Here is a 21,725-nt window from a genome sequence, read left to right as displayed (position 1 = left end):
GGTCTGCCCTGACAGGACCTTAGGTGCGAGCATTTCCCGGCCGTGTAGGACAAGACTTTAAAAGTTGGCACTGTAACCCAGAATAGAAGCAGAGCCCCTTCCTCCTTCTAAAGGCCCTCTCCACCGTGGAGAGACACGTGAATCCCAACTGCATCGGCTCAGTAGTACCTGGTGACTCGGGACCAGGAGGCATGGGAGGAGAGGGAGGCATGGGTGGGAATGAAAACGTAGGCGACAACTGAACAGGAGGCTTCCACAAGCGTTCCTTGAAAGAGGGCCTCTCTCTGAGGAGTCTGATGTCAATTAGGATTAAAAAAGACACCAATGCCTCGAGATCCTCTGGTAAATCTCTGGCAGCAACTTTGTCTTTAATTGCATCAGAGAGCCCATGAAAGAAGGTTGCAACAAGGGCTTCATTATTCCAACCTACCTCTGGGTCAAGCGTATGGAACTCAATGGCATACTGAGCAACAGATTTCGTGCCTTGCTGAATGGACATGAGTCGTTTGGTAGCAGAGGAGGAGTGAGCCAGAACATCAATACCCTTCTAAAGGAGGCCACAAACAAAGGGATTAGCCCAAGCAAGAGCCGTGTCAGAGAGTAAAGAGATGAGAAATCCCACCTTAGCTCTGTCAGAGGGAAACGCCTGAGGTAATATCTCAAAATAAATGCACACCTGGTTCAAAAACCCTCTGCACTGATTAGGATCGTTTCCATATCGCTGAGGTAGAGGTTCAGAACTGGACATTCTCCTGGTAGGACTGGGTACAGCAGCAGAAACAGGAGCAGCCAAAACTTGGGACACTCTGATCCAAAGGTGCAGTGCGAATCAGAAGGGTTTGCAGGGCTTGTGCAAATTGATTCAAATGGGTATCCGTTCATCCAGCCTGGAAATTATGGCGGGTAAAGGTGGATTATTAGCACCATCAGGATTCATGGCCCTTGCGTAATGTCAGGGTACCAGGAATCAGACTGAGACGTGAAGTGCAAAAATAATCATACCTTTATTAATAACAAAAAACTAATAAAAAGTCCACAAGCCGACAAGCCAGGAGTCAAAGCCAGAGCTGGTAGTCAGACGAGCCGAGTCAGGAGACAAAGCGAGTAGTCAGACGAGCCGGGATCAGGAGACAAAGCGAGTAGTCAGACGAGCCGGGATCAGGAGCCAAAGTGAGTAGTCAGATGAGCCGGGATCAGGAACAGGAAAACTGCAGAGTCAGGAACAAGCCAGGGATCAGGAACCAGAAGGGACATCAGACAAGCCAGGTAATACACAGGAACTGGAACACAGGAACTAGCAAACAAGTCTGGGACAATGCAAGGGCAAAAGCATACTGAACAGAGGCCCTTTAAATAATAAGTGTGACATCCTAATCCTGGGACTGCAACCTGTCTCACACTGATGATATTCACCAGTTTGGCCATAAGAGGGCGCCGAGATGAGAGAGCAGCATTACACACTCTGCAGCAGCAAATAACAAGCAAAGCAGGGTGAAACCCTGACAGTGAGCACCGTAACTCCCTGAAAATAGTAACTAACACCTAACGCATGCGTAATATCTATCTACCTCCTGAAAATAACTGACACCTAATGCATGTGCAATATCTATCTACCTGACAACCACAATCCCCCAACGCAATAACTAATAAAGTATATTAACCTCTAATCCGTCAACCCCCACATTGCAACCAACGTAATAAATCAATTAACCCCTAATCCGCCATTAACCCACATTGCAATAAACCTAATAAATGTATTAACCCCTAATCCGCCATTAACCCACAACGCAATAAACCTAAGAAAACTATTAACCCCTAATCCGCCAAACCCCCACAATGCAAATAACTAATTAAATTACTTAGCCCCCTAACATAACACCCCCTAAATTAACCCCAATTACCTAAATTAAAAAATACTAAATTACAATTAAAATAAAAAATCTAACATTACTTAAAAATAAAAAATAAAAAAAATAATGTAAAATTACCAAAACTTAAAAAAACTAACATTATAGAAAATAATAAACAAAATTATCCAAAACAAAAAAATTAAATCTAATCCCTATGAAAATAAAAAGTCCCCCCAACATAAAAACACCCCTAATCTAATGCTAAACTACCAATAGCCCTTAAAAGGGCCATTTCTAGGGCATTGCCCTAAGTTAAACAGCTATTTTACCTTAAAATATACGCATACCCCCATCTAACAATAAAACCCACCACCAACAAAACCCCCCAAATAAAAAAACCTTACACTAAAAAATCCTAAACCACCCATTGCCCCTAAAGGGACATTTATATGGGCATTGCCCTTAAAAAGGCATTCAGCTATTTTACTGTCCTTAAAAGGGCATTAAGCTCTTTTAAAAGTGCCCAATAAATCCCTAATCTAAATTTATTTATTTTTTTTACAAAATCCTAACTCTAACCCTCAAACATGTACTCTCCATTCCTGAAGTCCCGCGGAGATGGTCCTGTTCCAGGTGGTCAAGTCTTCTTCCAAGCGGCCGACATCTTCTTCCAAGCGGGGACCAATTCCTTCTTCATCCAGGACCAAGCCGGCGCAGAGTGGAGATGAGCGTGGAGCAGGACCGGCGACAGCAGAACGATGAAGCGTGGAGGATCCTCTTCTCACGATTGCCACTGTACACTGAACAGTGAATTCAAGGTACGTGTTTAAATATGGCATCCCAAGCCTGTGAACGGTTTGGAGTTTAGAATATGTAACTCCTTGCATTAGGTGTATGTGTAACTTGAGACTTTACAGAAGCCTATAATATTTTGAAGGGCATGTTAGTATGTCATAATGTATATCTCTCTTTACAGATGTTAAATTCCTAATTTTTTGGCGGATATCTGTATTGTATAGTGCATACATGGTGCTTATTACTCTTTGTATTGTTTAAACCTCAATAAAAACATTATTTATAAAAAAAAATATGGCATCCCTTGCATTCCTATTGGCTGATTTTATTCTTCAAATTCAAAACAGCCAATAGGATAAGAGCTACTGAAATCCTATTGGCTGATTTGAATAGTCAATAGGATTTCAGTAGCTCTCATCCTATTGGCTGATTTGAATTTGAACATTCAAATCAGCCAATAGGAATGCAAGGGAAATATTTAAACGCATACCTTGAATTAACTATTCAGTGTACGGTGGCGATCGTGCAAAGAGGATCCTCCACGCTCCATAGCCCCGCGGTTGCCGGTCCTGCTCCGTGCTCATCTCCGCTCCGTGCTGGCTTGGTCCTGGATGAAGAAGGAGGTGGTCCCCGCTTGGAAGAAGATGTCGGCCGCTTGGAAGAAGACTTCACAGTCAGGAACAGGACCTTCTCCACCAGACTTCAGGAATGGTGAGTACCTATGTGGGGGTTAGAGTAGGGATTTTTTTTTTTTAGATAAATGATTTATTGGGCACTCTTAAAAGAGCTGAATGTCCTTATAAGGGCAGTAAAAGAGCTGAATGCCCTTTTAAGGGCAATGCCCATACAAATGCCCCTTTAGCATATTTAGTGTTAGTTTTTTTTATTTTGGGGGGTTTGTTGGGTGGTGGGTTTTACTGTTAGAGGGGGGGACGACTTATTATTTTTTAAGGTAAAAGGGCTGTTTAACTTAGGGCAATGCACTACAAAAGGCCATTTTAAGAGTTATTGGTAGTTTAGCATTAGATTAGGGGGTGTTTTTATTTTGGGGGGCTTTTTTATTTTCTTAGACCTAGATTTGGAGTTTGGCGTTAGCCGTGAAAACCAGCGTTAGAGGCTCCTAACGCTGGTTTTAGGCTACCGCCGGTATTTGGAGTCACTCAAAATAGGGTCTAACGCTCACTTTTCATCCGCGACTTTTCCATACCGCAGATCCCCTTACGTCAATTGCATATCCTATCTTTTCAATGGGATCTTTCTAACTCCGGTATTTAGAGTCGTTTCTGAAGTGAGCGTTAGACATCTAACGACAAAACTCCAGCCGCAGGAAAGAAGTCAGTAGTTAAGAGCTTTCTGGGCTAACGCCGGTTTATAAAGCTCTTAACTACTGTACTCTAAAGTACACTAACACCCATAAACTACCTATGTACCCCTAAACCGAGGTTCCCCCACATCGCCGACACTCGAATAATTTTTTTTAACCCCTAATCTGCCGACCGCCACCTACGTTATCCTTATGTACCCCTAATCTGCTGCCCCTAACACCGCCGACCCCTGTATTATATTTATTAACCCCTAACCTGCCCCCCACAACGTCGCCTCCACCTACCTACACTTATTAACCCCTAATCTGCCGACCGCAAAGCGCCGCCACCTACGTTATCCTTATGTACCCCTAATCTGCTGCCCCTAACACCGCCGACCCCTATATTATATTTATTAACCCCTAATCTGCCCCCCTCAACATCCCCTCCACCTGCCTACACTTATTAACCCCTAATCTGCCGACCGGACCTGAGCGCTACTATAATAAAGTTATTAACCCCTAATCCGCCTCACTAACCCTATCATAAATAGTATTAACCCCTAATCTGCCCTCCCTAACATCGCCGACACCTAACTTCAAACATTAACCCCTAATCTGCTGACTGGAGCTCACCGCTATTCTAATAAATGTATTAACCCCTAAAGCTAATTCTAACCCTAACGCTAACATATAAATATGTTATATAAAAAAAAATATATAATTTTTATCTAACGAAATAAATTAACTATTATTAAATAACTTATTCCTATTTAAAGCTAAATACTTACCTATAAAATAAACCCTAATATAGCTACAATATAAATTATAATTATATTGTAGCTATTTTAGGATTAATATTTATTTTACAGGCAACTTTGTAATTATATTAACCAGGTACAATAGCTATTAAATAGTTAATAACTATTTAATAGTTACCTAGTTAAAATAATTACAAAATTACCTGTAAAATAAATCCTAACCTAAGTTACAATTAAACCTAACACTACACTATCAATAAATTAATTAAATAAAATACCTACAATTATCTACAATTAAACCTAACACTACACTATCAATAAATTATTTAAATACAATACCTACAAATAACTACAATTAAATAAACTAACTAAAGTAGAAAAAATAAAAAAGAACTAAGTTACAAAAAATAAAAAAATATTTACAAACATTAGAAAAATATTACAACAATTTTAAACTAATTACACCTACTCTAAGCCCCCTAATAAAATAACAAAGCCCCCAAAAATAAAAAAATGCCCTACCCTATTCTAAATTAATAAAGTTCAAAGCTCTTTTACCTTACCAGCCCTTAAAAGGACCTTTTGTAGGGCATGCCCCAAATAATTCAGCTCTTTTGCCTGTAAAAAACCCCCACATACAATACCCCCCCAACATTACAACCCACCACCCACATACCCCTAATCTAACCCAAACCCCCCTTAAATAAACCTAACACTAAGCCCCTGAAGATCTCCCTACCTTGTCTTCACCTCACCGGGTCCCGATCTGTCCAGAAGAGCCTCCGATGTCTTGATCCAAGCCCAAGCGGGGGGCTGAAGAGTGACGTCTATCCTCGGGCTGAAGTCTGGATCCAAGCGGCGGCTGAAGAAATCCATCATCGGGCTGAAGTCGGAAGTCCATCATCGGGATGAAGTCTTCTATCAAGCAGCATCTTCAATCTTCTTTCTTCTGGAGCGGAGCGGAGCCATCTTCTTCCCAACAGACGCGGATCCAACCTCTTCAACCGACGCCTACTCGCCGAATGACGGTTCCTTTAAATGACGTCATCCAAGATGGCGTCCCTCGAATTCCGATTGGCTGATAGGATTCTATCAGCCAATCGGAATTAAGGTAGGAATATTCTGATTGGCTGATGGATTCAGCCAATCAGATTCAAGTTCAATCCGATTGGCTAATCCAATCAGCCAATCAGATTGAGCTTGCATTCTATTGGCTGTTCCGATCAGCCAATAGAATGCAAGCTCAATCTGATTGGCTGATTGGATCAGCCAATCGGATTGAACTTGATTCTGATTGGCTGATTCCATCAGCCAATCAGAATTTTCCTACCTTAATTCCGATTGGCTGATAGAATCCTATCAGCCAATCGGAATTCGAGGGACGCAATCTTGGATGACGTCATTTAAAGGAACCGTCATTCGGCTAGTAGGCGTCGCTTGAAGAGGTTGGATCCGCGTCGGCTGGGAAGAAGATGGCTCCGCTCCGGAAGAAAGAAGATTTAAGATGCGGCTTGATAGAAGACTTCATCCCGATGATGGACTTCCGACTTCAGCCCGATGATGGAGTTCTTCAGCCGCCGCTTTTGATCAAGACTTCGGACCCTCCTCTGGACCGATCGCTGAACCCGGTGAGGTGAAGACAAGGTAGGGAGATCTTCAGGGGCTTAGTGTTAGGTTTATTTAAGAGGGGTTTGGGTTAGATTAGGGGTATGTGGGTGGTGGGTTGTAATGTTGGGGGGGGGTATTGTATGTTTTTTTTACAGGCAAAAGAGCTGAATTCTTTGGGACATGCCCCGCAAATGGCCCTTTTCAGGGCTGGTAAGGTAAAAGAGTTTGAACTTTTTTAATTTAGAATAGGATAGGGCATTTTTTTATTTTGGGGGGCTTTGCTATTTTATTAGGGGGTTTAGAGTAGGTGTAATTAGTTTAAAATTGTTGTAATATTTTTCTAATGTTTGTAAATATTTTTTTATTTTTTGTAACTTAGTTCTTTTTTATTTTTTGTACTTTAGTTAGTTTATTTATTGTAGTTATTTGTAGGTATTGTATTTAATTAATTTATTGATAGTGTAGTGTTAGGTTTAATTGTAGATAATTGTAGTTATTGTATTTAATTAATTTATTGATAGTGTAGTGTTAGGTTTAATTGTAACTTAGGTTAGGATTTATTTTACAGGTAATTTTGTAATTATTTTAACTAGGTAACTATTAAATAGTTATTAACTATTTAATAGCTATTGTACCTGGTTAATATAATTACAAAGTTGCCTGTAAAATAAATATTAATCCTAAAATAGCTACAATATAATTATAATTTATATTGTAGCTATATTAGGGTTTATTTTATAGGTAAGTATTTAGCTTTAAATAGGAATAAGTTATTTAATAATAGTTAATTTATTTTGTTAGATTTAAATTATATTTAATTTAGGGGGGTGTTAGGGATAGGGTTAGAATTAGCTTTAGGGGTTAATACATTTATTAGAATAGCGGTGAGCTCCAGTCGGCAGATTAGGGGTTAATGTTTGAAGTTAGGTGTCAGCGATGTTAGGGAGGGCAGATTAGGGGTTAATACTATTTATTATAGGGTTATTGAGGCAGGAGTGAGGCGGATTAGGGGTTAATAACTTTATTATAATAGCGGCGCGGTCAGGTCGGCAGATTAGGGGTTAATAAGTGTAGGCAGGTGGAGGCGACGTTGAGGGGGGCAGATTAGGGGTTAATAAATATAATATAGGGGTCGGCGGTGTTAGGGGCAGCAGATTAGGGGTACATAGGGATAACGTAGGTGGCAGCAGCGTGCTGTCGGCAGATTAGGGGATAAAAAAATTTAATAGAGTGGCGGCGATGTGGGGGGACCTCGGTTTAGGGGTACATAGGTAGTTTATGGGTGTTAGTGTACTTTAGAGCACAGGAGGTAAGAGCTTTATAAACCGGCGTTAGCCCAGAAAGCTCTTAACTACTGACTTTTTTCTGCGGCTGGAGTTTTGTCGTTAGATTTCTAACGCTCACTTCAGCCACAACTCTAAATACCAGCGTTAGAAAGATCCCATTGAAAAGATAGGATACGCAATTGACGTAAGGGGATCTGCGGTATGGAAAAGTCGCGGCTGGAAAGTGAGCGTTAGACCCTTTAATGACTGGCTCCAAATACCAGAGGGCGGTAAAAACCAGCGTTAGGAGCCTCTAACGCTGGTTTTGACGGCTACCGCCCAACTCTAAATCTAGGCCTATGATTTCAAAAAATCAAAAAATAAATTATCAAAAATAATAAAAATTATACCTAATCTAATAGCCCAATAAAAACAAAAAAGCACCCCTAAAATAAAAACACCCCCTAACCTATTAATAAACTACCAATAGCCCTTAAAAGGGCCTTTTGTGGGTCAATGCCCTAAGTTTAACAGCTCTTTTACCATACAAAATTACCAAGTCCTCCCAAAAAGTAAAACCCCTCACCCATCCGGCGATGTCGAGGAGCGGCGAAATAGGGGTTAATAATAATTTTTTTAGTGGCGGCGATGTTGGGAGCGGCAGATTAGGGGTTAATAAATGTATTATAGTGTTTGCAATGCGGGAGGGCTTCGGCTTAGGGGTTAATAGGTGGTTTATGGGTGTAGTGTACTTTTTAACACTTTAGTTATGAGTGTTATGCTACAGCATAAAACACATAGCTTCTGACTTTAGATGGCGGTACGGATCTTGTCATTTTAGGCTGTAACGCTCACTTTTTAGCCTCACCGCAAAACTTGCAATACCGGTGCTATGGGATTCCCATGAAAAAACGTAATTTTTACAAGTGCGGGACTGACGTTGCATTATAGGCTAAAAGGTGTGCGATACGGGGGGGCGGAGCCGGCAGCTGACATGAGCGCAGCTTAACTCCGGAGCTCCGCCGTAAACAGCCCTCAATCACACAAATATCCTGGCCATCCACCTCAGAATTGCCTTCATAGGCACTGGCATTTAAACATCTAAACCCTAGAGAGGGCAACGGGGCAAACTTGTGACGCCCCAGAGCGCCCAGACTTCAGCATCTACACGGCCGCCACAGGCCGCATCTCGCACCAGACTCACCACCCACCTTTCCTGGGGCCTTACCGCCTGTCACGGAGCCCCTACAGAGGCATCAACACAGCGGATCCCCTCCCTACAGCCTAATCTACCTTCCGGACTGATCTCCCACCAGGCCGCACAGAGAACCGGATAGCGGCCGCAACTTTAGACCGGGGATTGGGCCTACCACGGCACTCGAAACGGACCCGGGTAAGCCAGCAACTATAAAGCCTCTGCCCACAACACAGCGGTATTGCCGAGCAGGCCCCTGTACCCCCATCATCAGCCTTCATTAACTCTCACACCAAGGGGCAACCTTATCTGGGGTTTGGGCCTACCATTAAAGACAAGGCAGAAAACAGCAAGCCTTACTGCCCACTCTTAGCTAGTGTCTAAGCCTACCTAGGACTGCACCTTATAAACCTAAACTACCCTCATGGGAGGCCCCCACATATGGGTTATTAACCCTTGACAGAGCAAAATAAGCATAAATCAAAAAGGGGGGGGAAAAAAAGGCAGGAATACAAAGACACAAAAAGAAAAACCAAAAGAATAAGGGAGAATACAACAAAATAAATACACTACCCTCTTTTAATTCTCCAGGAACCAGCTCCTCATATACACGCTGCCTTGTTCCACCTGCAGCCTTAACCAAACATCTGCCAATCATCCTCCATAGGGTGACACCATCCAGCGCAAGGTCGCCCCACTTTCTTCTTTTCCCTCCTTGTTTATCACCCAGCCATCTACCTGACCCACATACTATCCAAAATGACGTCAAAGCGCAATACAAAACAAGACAAATTGATCAAACCTGCAACAGGCAAATCCCTCACTATGTCTTCTTTCCTACAATGCCCTGACCCAATCTCTCCTACTAGCCGTAGGCCCAGGGAAAAATCCCCCCCTGCACACTCACAAGAACTGCAAGCAAGCAACACCCAGCCAGAAAACTGTCCACTCTCACCCACCTTCCTCAAAAATTTACCGTCAAAGCAAGATATTGCGGACATAGTACGATCCTGCATAAGAGAGGAACTTGCAGAAATGAAGCAGGACATTCACACATTAGGTTTTCAGGTTGAAACCCTGGAGAGTAATCAGGACACTATCAAAGAAGATGTACATCAACTAAATGAGCAGCTCGCTTCCCAACATGAAACTATCCTCTCACTTCAAGAAAAATTAGATGATTTAGAGAACCGCAGCAGGCGCAAAAACATGCGCATCAGGGGGGTACCTGAATCAATTCTACCTAAAGACTTTCCAGTTTATCTCCAAGACCTATTTCGCCATTTAAAAGACTCATCCTTTCCAGATGATATCCAATGGGTCAGGGCACACAGGACATTGCGACCAAAGCCGCCCGACTCAGCTCCACCTAGAGACATTGTGATACGCTTTAAAGTATTCCAAGAAAAAAAAATGCTCTTGAACCAATCTCGCAAAAACCAACCTATACGTTTCAGGGGCAACGTACTACAATTCTTTCAAGATTTGTCAACCCGGACCCTGCAACGCAGGAAAGAATTCTCACCCCTTACAACCCTACTCAGAAACAAGAAGATTCCATACAGATGGGGCTTCCCTACAAACGTCTGAACCATCAGCAACAACACCCGCATAGTCTGCAAATCTCCAGAGGACATTCAATCATTCTGCTCATCACTTGGACTGGATCCCCCTAAAGAAGCACCCCCTCAGGGACAGAAAACACCCCAAAACCCCAAGAGACTGAGCAATCCTGCAGAGTCCTGGCACACTGCCATTCACAAAAAACCAAGCCACCGAGTACAGCAATTAGAAACCAACTCCCCTCTAGCCCCACCTCCTCCTGCAGCCAGTCGCCTTAAAGACGAACTACTTATATTCCAACCCTCAGAGACGTTGCACATCACTTTGAACTTTGGGTAATGTTTTCTTTTTAATTTGGGCGAATATAATTGAATGCTATACCCTCTGTTCCCTCCCACCTACCACTTTCCTTCTTACCCCCTCCCAGCACCCTTCCCCCACTGCCCCCCACCCCCCTTCCCCCTTCCCTCCCTCCCTTCCCATTACCTACCCCAAGCCAGGATGTCTGTCAAATTAACTCCAAGCAAAAAAGAACTATTAGGGCTCTTTGCGGTACTACCCCCGCACCGCTCTCAGTTATGCCCTACAATAGGATGAGAGACTTTTTCACCATTTGTTTGTTGTTCTTCATAGTTCAGTTCATGTTTGTTACAATCATCAATGTTATAATGTTAACCACGATTTATTGTTCATATTGTTGTACATTTTATGCACCTTTTTCTTCTCCTGCAGGTATTCTATCTTTTACGCAGACTCTACTCTACCATAATAGGTCCATATTTACTATACTGCTTCATCTTGTCAAAACATCAACCATCACTACACCATGACGTCCAAAGACACCATTGACCAGACAAGAACACTAACCCTCATTACACAAAATGCAAAGGGACTGAATTCTCCACACAAAAGATCAAAAGCCTTACTTGATCTTTCCAAAAGACAGGCCGATATCTTGTTTCTACAAGAGACCCACTTCAGACGCAATAGGGAACCCAAGTACTTTGGTAAGATCTACACCACACATTACCACAGTTCTAATACTTCTAAGAGCGGTGGGGTCAGCATTTTAATTCACAAATCGCTCCCCTTCACCCTGTTACATGCAGCGAAAGACTCAGATGGCAGGTTCCTCGCCCTAGTGGGACTGCTTTTTGGCAGGCCAATCACATTGATAAATATTTACGCTCCAAACACCAATCAAACCCCCTTCTTCAAATATACACTTAATAGAATAGTTGACATCGCAAAGGGCCCCACTTTTTTCGCTGGCGACTTCAATGTACCATTGCAACCCATGAAGGATAGCTCTAACCCCAGTGTTGCTATCTCCAAAAAAATCACAAACACACTTTGGGTAGGGCTACGAAACCTTAACCTACATGACACCTGGCGCTTCATCCACCCAGACACTAGGGATTATACTTTCTTTTCACATCCCAACAAGACGTACAGTCGCTTAGACTATATCTTTTCCAACCAAGCATCCTTAACCTTGGTCAAAAGATGCAACATCTCCCCCACATCATGGTCCGACCACTCCGCAGTAAAACTTAAAATCTCTTGGCCAGATACACCCGTGACACCATACATATGGAAACTAGATAATAACTTACTAAATGACCCAGCCACCATAACAAAGATTAGCTCCACCATACAGGAATACTTCCACTTAAATACACTCTCGGTAGCTAATAAATACACGATCTGGGAAGCACATAAGTGCGTGATCAGAGGGGAGTTAATTAAACTAAAAACTCAATACCAGAGATTGCAGAGACAATTATATAAAGACCTCTCAGACACATTTGCCCGCCTAGATTTAGCCCATAAATTGTCCCCAACTGATCCGCTAATAACAGCTAGCCTACAAGATGCCAGACAAGCTTTAGATAACTTTCTTCAAATTGAATACCAGGCACTTAGGACGAAAACCAACAGCATGTTCTTTCATGAGAGCAATAGATCAGGCAAGCTCCTAGCCAGGGCCTTAAAAAAAAAGAGACTAAAAGCATACATAAACGAAATTAAGCGCCCCCACCCCCCCCCCCCCCCGCTACTCTCACTACCACTACAGACATCTTACAATCTTTCCACGACTATTATTCAAAACTCTATAACATCAACAAAAATTCAACACCAGGTGGGCCCTCCCCGGAACTACTCTCTTATCTGGCGCAAGCACAGTTACCCAAAATAACACCTGAGCAAACTCGACATCTTAACAGCCCTATTTCCCAGTCCGAAATGCTTGTGGCTATTAAATCACTTGACAACGGGAAGAGCTCCGGCCCAGACGGCTTCACAGGGAAATATTATCACACTTTCTCCTCCCTACTCCTACCCCATCTCACTCAGCTTTTTAACGAGGTATCAGAAACCAACCCTTTCCCCCAATCAATGCTAGAAGCACAAGTTGCTGTATTACCGAAACCAGGCAAACCCCCCACCACACCTGCCAATTTCCGCCCAATATCCCTTTTAAACACAGACATCAAGTTATACGCCAAGATACTTGCCACCCGTATCAATAATATACTGCCGCCAATCGTACACATTAACCAAGCTGGATTCACCCCCCTTAGAGAAACCAAAGACAACACCACCAAAATCCTTCTTCTAATGGAATACGCTGCCACTAACGGCATACCCTCCGCATTCATTTCCATGGATGAGGAGAAAGCCTTTGATAGGCTAGATTGGCTTTTTTTTACGGACGACACTAAAACAATTTGGCTTCGAACAATCGTTCATAGGAAAAATATTCTCCCTCTACAACCACCCCCAGGCAAAAATCAAACTAAATGATACACTCTCCCAACCATTCAACATCACAAATGGCACACGACAGGGATGCCCTCTTTCCCCTATTTTGTTTGTCCTCGCCATGGAAGTCCTTGCCTCCTACATCAGGCACAATGAATCAAAATAGCCCAACAAGAATACAAAGTCACTCTGTACGCTGACAATCTCTTTCTTACCATCACACAACCTGAATTGTCACTTCCATCCCTCATGCAAACCCTTCACACTTATGGCGCCTTCTCTAACTTTAAAATCAACATTACAAAATCAGAATTACTGCCCATAGGGCTACGCGAGGCCGACCTAGATGCAATACAATCATTAGCCCACTTTCGCCTTCAACGCCAATCCATCAAGTATCTAGGTGTCCACATATCCCCGCACTTGCAGGTCATACACGACTTAAATTTCAAAGCCATTTTTAACACAACAAATGATTTACTTAGATCTTGGAGCAACAAGCCTATCTCTTGGCTGGGCAGGATTAATTCAGTGAAAATGACCCTCCTTCCCAAGTTATTATACCTCTTTCAAACCCTACCAATACCCATCCCAAATCCCCTAATTCATAAACTTCAAAAATCTATTATCTCCTACATCTGGCAACATAAGAGACCTCGAATAGCCACTGCCACATTATACCGACCCAAAGAGCTAGGCGGCCTAGGGATCCCAAACTTAATGCAATACAGGCTAGCCTCCTTCTACTCCCGAATTATCCACTGGAGTAGACACTCGGCACATAAAGAATGGGTGCTCCTTGAGCACTTACTATCCTCCACCACCCACCTGAGCAGCAAATGCTGGCTACCACTCAATAAACGAAACCTACCAATACACCTCCCAACTATAACCAAAGAGACATTCAAGATGTGGGACTTGCACATTAAACGCCATAACCACATATCAACAATACCCTCTCCACTAACTCCCCTCTGTGACAATCCCGACCTCCCTGTTAAACTTCTCCCACAAGCAACTCAAACCCCCCATATATCCAGGTGTTTCCCTTGCCACGCAATACTCATAAACGGGAAACCCAAGACTCTACCCGAAATCATATCAACCCTAGGGACCACACAATTAAACTGGTTCCAACACCGACAGCTTTCAGACTTCATTACTAAACATCCCAAGAGAACCCAACTCACACGCCCTTTAACCAGCTTTGAAAGCAGCTGCATTAACGAAACATTGAGCAGAGGCTTCCTTTCATTCACACATCGACTACTCATGCAAACGTATCATCTCTCCCTCCCTTCTTACATACAAAAATGGGAAAAAGAGATCGGCTCCACTCAAACCCATAAAGACTGGCTGAAGATCGTTTACTATATGACAAAATCTTCCTCCTCCATTTATATAATGGAGATGAACGTCAAACTTCTGTACAGATGGTATTATACCCCATACCGACTACACGCCATTCTCCCCGAGCTCTCACCAAACTGTTGGAGGGGCTGCAACGACATAGGCACCCCAACGCACATATGGTGGACATGCCCTGTCGCCCAAGCGTACTGGGAATCAATCAAAGCAGAATTTGAATTTTTTTTTATCAACAAATCTTGAACTAAACATCTGGTTTTTTCTTTTTAACAAGTTCACTAAAATAAAATGTATAAACTAAGACTGGCATTACTAACTATTATGACAAACTCAGCAAAACGGTTGATACCAAAACACTGGAAAAACCATAGCCTCCCATCAGTTTCAGTTTGGAAAGAAGCGACCTCTCAGTCACTCAAACTAGAAAAACACCACTACAACCGTAATAAACAGACAGACGACTACCACTCCATTTGCTTCCTATGGGAAGAATACCTCAACCACACACAACCCCCACACACAACATAAGGAACCCTACAATACCTTTTCTCTACATACCTACCTGTACACTCCATTGCCTGTAATCGACAATAGACCTTTCAGTCCCAACCGACTCTCCACCCATCTTCTCGACCTAACAACTCTTCTCTTTTCTACCTGCAGGAACCTTGTAATCAGACTATACATTATACAGTTAAATACCTAATTAGACACTTTCTTTTATTTAACCAATAACTATTCTCACCGTTGTTGACCCATAAAGGGTATCTTATTTATTATAAAAAAAAAAAAAAAAAAGGGAATTACTTTTCTCTCCGTATGTCAATTAAACTTTCTTTGTTGTTCCCTTGTAATTATAGAATTACCAAAACAAAACAAAAAACTGACGCATATGTACCATTTTGCAAATTCTCATGTTTGTATTGTTTATACATTTTTCAATAAAGCATTTAAAAAAAAAAAAAAAAAGGTGTGCGATACAGCAATACCGACAAGACTTGTAATAGCTGCGGTGCTGTTTTAACACTGAAAATTCCATATTTTCCGCACTCAAAGAATGACGTTTGAGTGCGTGATTTTCCATACCGCTGTATTACAGGTTGTGCGGTCCGGCTAAAATGCTTGCATTACAGCCTATACCGCAGTCAGCCATTCCATGATCTGAGACCAACAGTTATGGATTTTGCAAAACAAAAATGTTTCACAAAACTCATAACTAAAATGTTACAAAGTACACTAACATCCATAAACTATCTATTAACCCCTAAACCGCCACCATATCAGCCAGTAGGAATTTAGTAGCTCTAATCCTATTGGCTGATTTGAAAATGTCAGCCAATTGGAATGCAAGGTACCCCATATTTAAATAGGTACCTTGCATTCAAGCTTCAGTGTATGGCGGTGACCGTATGAAGAGGATCCTCCACGTTGGATGTCCAACGTGGAACTGTGAGTAGATTTCCTGGAGTTAGTGTTAGGTTTTTGTTTGTTTTTTTTTGGGTGGGTTTTTGTTTTAGATTAGGGTTTTGATGGGGAGTAAAAGAGCTGAATGCCCTTTTAAGGGCAATGCCCATACAAATGTCCCTTTAGATGCAATGGGTAGCTTAGGATTTTTTTAGACTTAGGTTTTTTATTTTGGGGGGTTGGTTGGGTGTTTTACTTTTAAGGTAAACGAGCTGTTTAACTTAGGGCAATGCCCTACAAAGGGCCCTTTTAAGGGCTATTGGTAGTTTATTGTTAGGTTGGGGTGGGTTATTTTGGGGGGGCTTTTTTGTTTTTATAGGGCTATTAGATTAGGTGTAATTTTTATTTTTTGGATAATTTTGTTTTTTATTTTTTGTAATGTTACTTTATTTAGTGTTGGCAATGTCAGGGAGCAACGGATTAAGGGTGTTTAGACTAGGGGTTTATGTTAGGGTGTTAGGTCTTAAAGTAATTTTCTTTTCCCCATAGACATCAGTGGGGTTGTGTTGATTGCAGGTGTTAGTTTTTTTTAACACTTTCTCCCCATTGATGTCTATGGGGTAAGCGTGTACGAGCACGTAAACTCAGCCCTTAGCTTTTGTGTGGTATGGAGCTTATCGCACCATAACGCACAGCACAAGGAGGTTTTTCAGTAACTTGTAATGACAGCGCTATGGAGACTGCGATACCGCTCATTTTTTTGCGTTCTTTATGCACCCGGTATAGCGCAAAACTTGTAATCTTGGTGTATGTATGCTATTGCATTTCATCCTGTTTCTACAGCTTTTTTTAAAACCAGTTCTTCTGTTTTAATAGCTTAAAGGTGCAAGATACTGAAACTCTGAAGTTGATAGAAGCAGCACTTTGATTATGCAGTCATTTTCCATTGGCTGCTTAGAAATTCCTTTCATGAAAGTTTGCAAATACACAGTGAAAACATTGTGAAGGTCCACAAAGAGCTATTGAAAATGTAATTATGTTACATGTATTTGATCATTTAGCCAATTTAAATGGCACAATATACAGATGAACTGCAAATATTGCCTACATATATTTGGATGGTTTAACTGATTTGGATAGTAACACTTCTAATAGATTGCAATGATGTAAGAAAGGAAGACAAAAACCATACAAGCTAAACATGGAATTTGAGTAGATTGAGAGCCAGAGACAGCTGTTAAACTAGTGCTGGCATTTCTATTAATTAAATTAGAAACTCACCCTTTGTAATCTTAGACAGCTCACATGATTGGTTTACACTTTGTGACCATCCCTCTAATTTGGAATACTTGCTTTGTAGATGCTCAAATTTTGTTTGCAGATTTTGGAAAGTAGAGTTAACATCTTTGTTATCAGCTATGCATTTTTGAAAGATTGAAAATGCCTGATTATCTGTGGAAAAGAAAAAATATTATTTCTATATAACTTTTTCCTGCTGATTATGCCCATTTTTACTAATAGATTAGATACTAGACATGTGCGTTTCGTTTCCTTACAAATCAAAATTTGGACAAATTTGTCAAATTCGGAGCTTCGGATCAATTCAAATTTCCGAATTATTCTAGCAACAAAACTAAACTAATCCGAATGCATTTGTAACAAATAAATCTGAATTAATTTGTTACATTCAAATGGCCATGGACATCACAATTACACTAGAATTGTACAGTATATTAGGTTATATCTCTCTGCTATCTCTGTGCAGGGCACATTATGTAGCTGGTACCTGTGAGGTTGGTACTTAGGTGGGATGTGCTGTGTATTACACTAGTATTATGTACTGTATATTAGGTTATATATCTCTGCTAGCTCTGTGCATATTGTGTAGCTTCTAGTCTAATACACAGCACATCCCACCTAACACATACAGAAATTTCGAATTTACGAATCGAATCCAAACCGAATGCACCCGAATGCATCCGAATTTATTCGAATCCGAATGAATCTGAAATTAATACATTTGAATGTATCCGAATTCGAATCTATCCAAAAACGAAATCCGAAAAAATCCAAATCAAATTTTTCCCACACGCACAAGTCTATTAGATACAGCTAATCTATCTAGGCCATAAGTTATTTTACTCAGCCAGTTCATTAAACCTCATTCATTTCCCATTAGTGAATAGGACCCTTAAAATGGCATAGGAATTGATGAGACAAAAGAAGGCTAATAAACTTACTCACACTACCAAAGGCATTGTTGTGCACCAAGTGAAATTCTGTAGCAAATAATGGGCTAGATTACAAGTTAAACACTATATATTGCTTTCATGAAAGCGATATTAGCGCTCCACTTTGTAATACTAGTGCACTATAATGTATGCTGGCATTACAAGTTATCCGCAATGGGAACGAGAGCTTGCATTCGCATTGCTAGGAAGCATTGCGATCACGAGAGCACGCTTCCATAGGCTCCTATGGGAGCGTCGTTCTGATGTAGTCACAGATGGGATCAGAACTTCAGCACCAGGGAAGGGAGTAAGTCGCCCAGCAATCAAATATATATGTATATACCGATATACATATATATTTATGTGTTAATATGTGTGTATATGTAAATTTGTCCGTTTGCGTTTGTAATCTAGCCCTTTATGTTTTGTTTTTTTTTTAAAAAAAAGCAATATCTTAATTTGGTAAAATGCACAAAGAAGTTAAACTTTGGGTTTCCTTGGATTTGTTGATTTTATCATGAAAATCATCATCTTGGATATCACTCAGGACACCACCATTATTCTCTTTAACATGATAATAAGTGAGTACACATAGATTTTAAATAGGTTAAACTATTTTGTGCTATAAAGCTGTTAGTGTATTACTGAATTATTAAATTACTGATTGCCATAGTGGCCCTTGTAAAAGGAAATCATTTCAGTGGGTGATATATTTAGCAGATCAACTCAAACCTCTTTCTGAGTCTTTTACGCTGAGAAACTGGTTCAACGTCTTATAGTAGTTAGCATCGACTATTCCCCTAACTGTTTAATAAACTGATTGATAGCTGTCATAGTAGTGAATTAGATCTGTGCGATATGGGTAAAAAATAAATATCACAATTTTTCTAAGAAATAAAGGCCTAGATTATGAGTTTTGCGTTAGAGGCTAAGCGGTGCTAACGAGCAGTTTTCCCTCACCGCTCACTTACCTGCAGCGCTGGTATTACGAGTTTTCAGAAACCCGTCGTTAAAAGACAAGAAGTGAGTGTTGAGTCAAATTTTGCTCATTACCGCACTCCAATACCAGCGCTGCTTAAGTCAGCAGTGAGCTGGTCGCACGATTTCCCCATAGGAATCAACGGGGAGAGCCAGCTGAGAAAAAGTCTAACACCTGCAAAAAAGCAGCGTAAAACTCACTAACGCAGCGCCATTGATTCCTATGGGGAAATAAAAGTTATGTTTACACCTAACACCCTAACATGAACCCCGAGTCTAAACACCCCTAATCTTACACTTATTAACCCCTAATCTGCCGCCCCTGACATCGCCGACACCTACATTATACTTATTAACCCCTTATCTGCCACCCCTAATGTCGCCGCCACTATAATAAACATATTAACCCCTAAACCACCGCACTCCCGCCTCACAAACATTAGTTAAATATTATTAACCCCTAATCTGCGTCCCTAACATCGCCGCCACTATACTAAATATATTAACCCCTAAACCTAAGTCTAACCCTAACACCCCCTAACTTAAATATAATTAAAAGAAATCTAAAGAAAATTACTATAATTAACTAAATTATTCCTATTTAAAACTAAATACTTACATATAAAATAAACCCTAAGCTAGCTACAATATAACTAATAGTTACATTGTATCTATCTTAGGGTTTATTTTTATTTTACAGGCAAGTTTGTATTTATTTTAACTAGGTAGAATAGTTATTAAATAGTTATTTATTTATCTATTTAATAACTACCTAGCTAAAATAAATACAAATTTACCTGTAAAATAAAACCTAACCTAACTTATACTAACACCTAACACTACACTATAATTAAATAAATTAACTAAATTAAATACAATTACCTAAATTAGTAAACAGTAAATTACAGAAAATAATAAACAAATTACAGATATTTAAACTAATTACACCTAATCTAATAGCCCTATCAAAATAAAAATAAAAAATCCTAGCCTAAACTAAACTACCAATAGCCCTTAAAAGTGCCTTTTGCAGGGCATTGCCCCAAAGTAATCAGCTCTTTTATCTGTAAAAAAATACAAACAAACCCTGCCAACAGTAAAACCCACCACACACACAACCAACCCCCCAAATAAAATACTATCTAAAAAAAACCTAAGCTCCCCATTGTCCCTAAGCTAAAAATAAAACCCACCCAATTCACCCTTAAAAAAACCTAACACTAACCCCCTGAAGATCGACTTACCGGGAGAAGTCTACATCCAAGCCGGATGAAGTGGTCCTCCAGACGGGCAGAAGTCTTCATCCAGACGGCATCTTCTATCTTCATCCATCCAGCGTGGAGCGGGTCCATCTTCAAGACATCCGACGTGGAGCATCCTATTCATCTGAAGACTAAAGATGAATGAAGGTACCTTTAAGTGACATTATCCAAGATGGCATCCCTTAGATTCTGATTGGCTGATAGAATTCTATCAGCCAATCGGAATTAAGGTAGAAAAAATCCTATTGGCTGATGCAATCAGCCAATAGGATTGAAGTTTAATCCTATTGGCTGATCCAATCGCGCCTAAGAAAATAAAAATAAAAATCTCCCGTAAAAGTCTAACCCACCTCCCAAAACTAAAAACAACACATAAAAACCCCTATATCCGCCATCAAACCCACATCGGAACTAATAATAAATAGATTAATCCCTAAACCGAAAACCCCCACAATGCAATATGCCTAATTAAACTATTAACCCCTAATCTGCAATTCACCCACCTCGCGATCTACCTAATAAAAGTATTAACCCTTAAATCCACCATCCCCAACATTGCAAAATCCCTATTAAAACTATTAACCCCTAATCCACCATTAACCCACAGCGCAATAAAACTTCTAAAGTATTAACCCCTAATCTGCCAAACTCACATAACGCAATGCTTATAAATCTATAAACCCCTAAATCGCCAAAGACCACAACGCAAATAACTAAACACTAACGCCTAGATTTAGAGTTCTGTGTTAGCCGTCAAAAGAAGCGCTAAGGGGTCCTAACGCTGCTTTTGGCTGCCCGCAGGTATTTAGAGTCAGGTAGGTAAAGGTGTACCACTCACTTTCAAGCTGTGACTTTTCCATACCGCAGATCCCCTTATGCCAATTGCGTATCCTATCTTTTCAATGGGATCTTCCTAACGCTGGTATTTAGAGTCTTGGCTGAAGTGAGCGTTACAACTCTACCGACAAAACTCCTACCGCCCATGGAAAGGCTGTAGTTAAGAGCTTTCTGGGCTAACGCCGGATTATAAAGCTCTTAACTACAGTGCTCTAAAGTACACTAACACCCATAAACTACCTATGTACCCCTAAACTGAGGTCCCCCCACATCGCCACCACTATAATAAATATTTTTAACCCCTAAGCTGCCGACCGCACATCGCCGTCACGTACATTATCCCTATGAACCCCTAATCTGCTGCCCCTAACATCGCCGACACCTACATAATATTTAATAACCCCTAATCTGCCCCCCCCCCAACGTCGCTGCTACCTAACTTCAAGTATTAACCCCTAATCTGCCAACCGGACCTTGCCGCTACTCTAATAAATGTATTAACCCCTAAAGCTAAGTCTAACCCTAACCCTAACACCCCC

At 41.0% G+C, this 21,725-nt stretch overlaps 1 protein-coding gene across 1 annotated transcript in view; it reads right to left on the bottom strand.

Moving 5' to 3' along the window:
- Positions 1–21,725, bottom strand: part of LOC128649667 (CD209 antigen-like protein E) — a 283,146-nt gene that overhangs the window by 144,308 nt on the left and 117,113 nt on the right. The window contains exon 4 of the mRNA XM_053703049.1: positions 17,160–17,330. Coding sequence (XP_053559024.1) covers positions 17,160–17,330 — 171 coding nt within the window. The remainder of the gene's footprint in view (positions 1–17,159; positions 17,331–21,725) is intronic.

The sequence above is a fragment of the Bombina bombina genome, chromosome 2, assembly GCF_027579735.1.
Source record: "Bombina bombina isolate aBomBom1 chromosome 2, aBomBom1.pri, whole genome shotgun sequence".
In the NCBI taxonomy this organism is placed as follows: domain Eukaryota; kingdom Metazoa; phylum Chordata; class Amphibia; order Anura; family Bombinatoridae; genus Bombina; species Bombina bombina.
The sequence above is the reverse complement of the archived record's forward strand: the minus strand, read 5'-3'. Positions and strand labels throughout refer to the sequence as shown.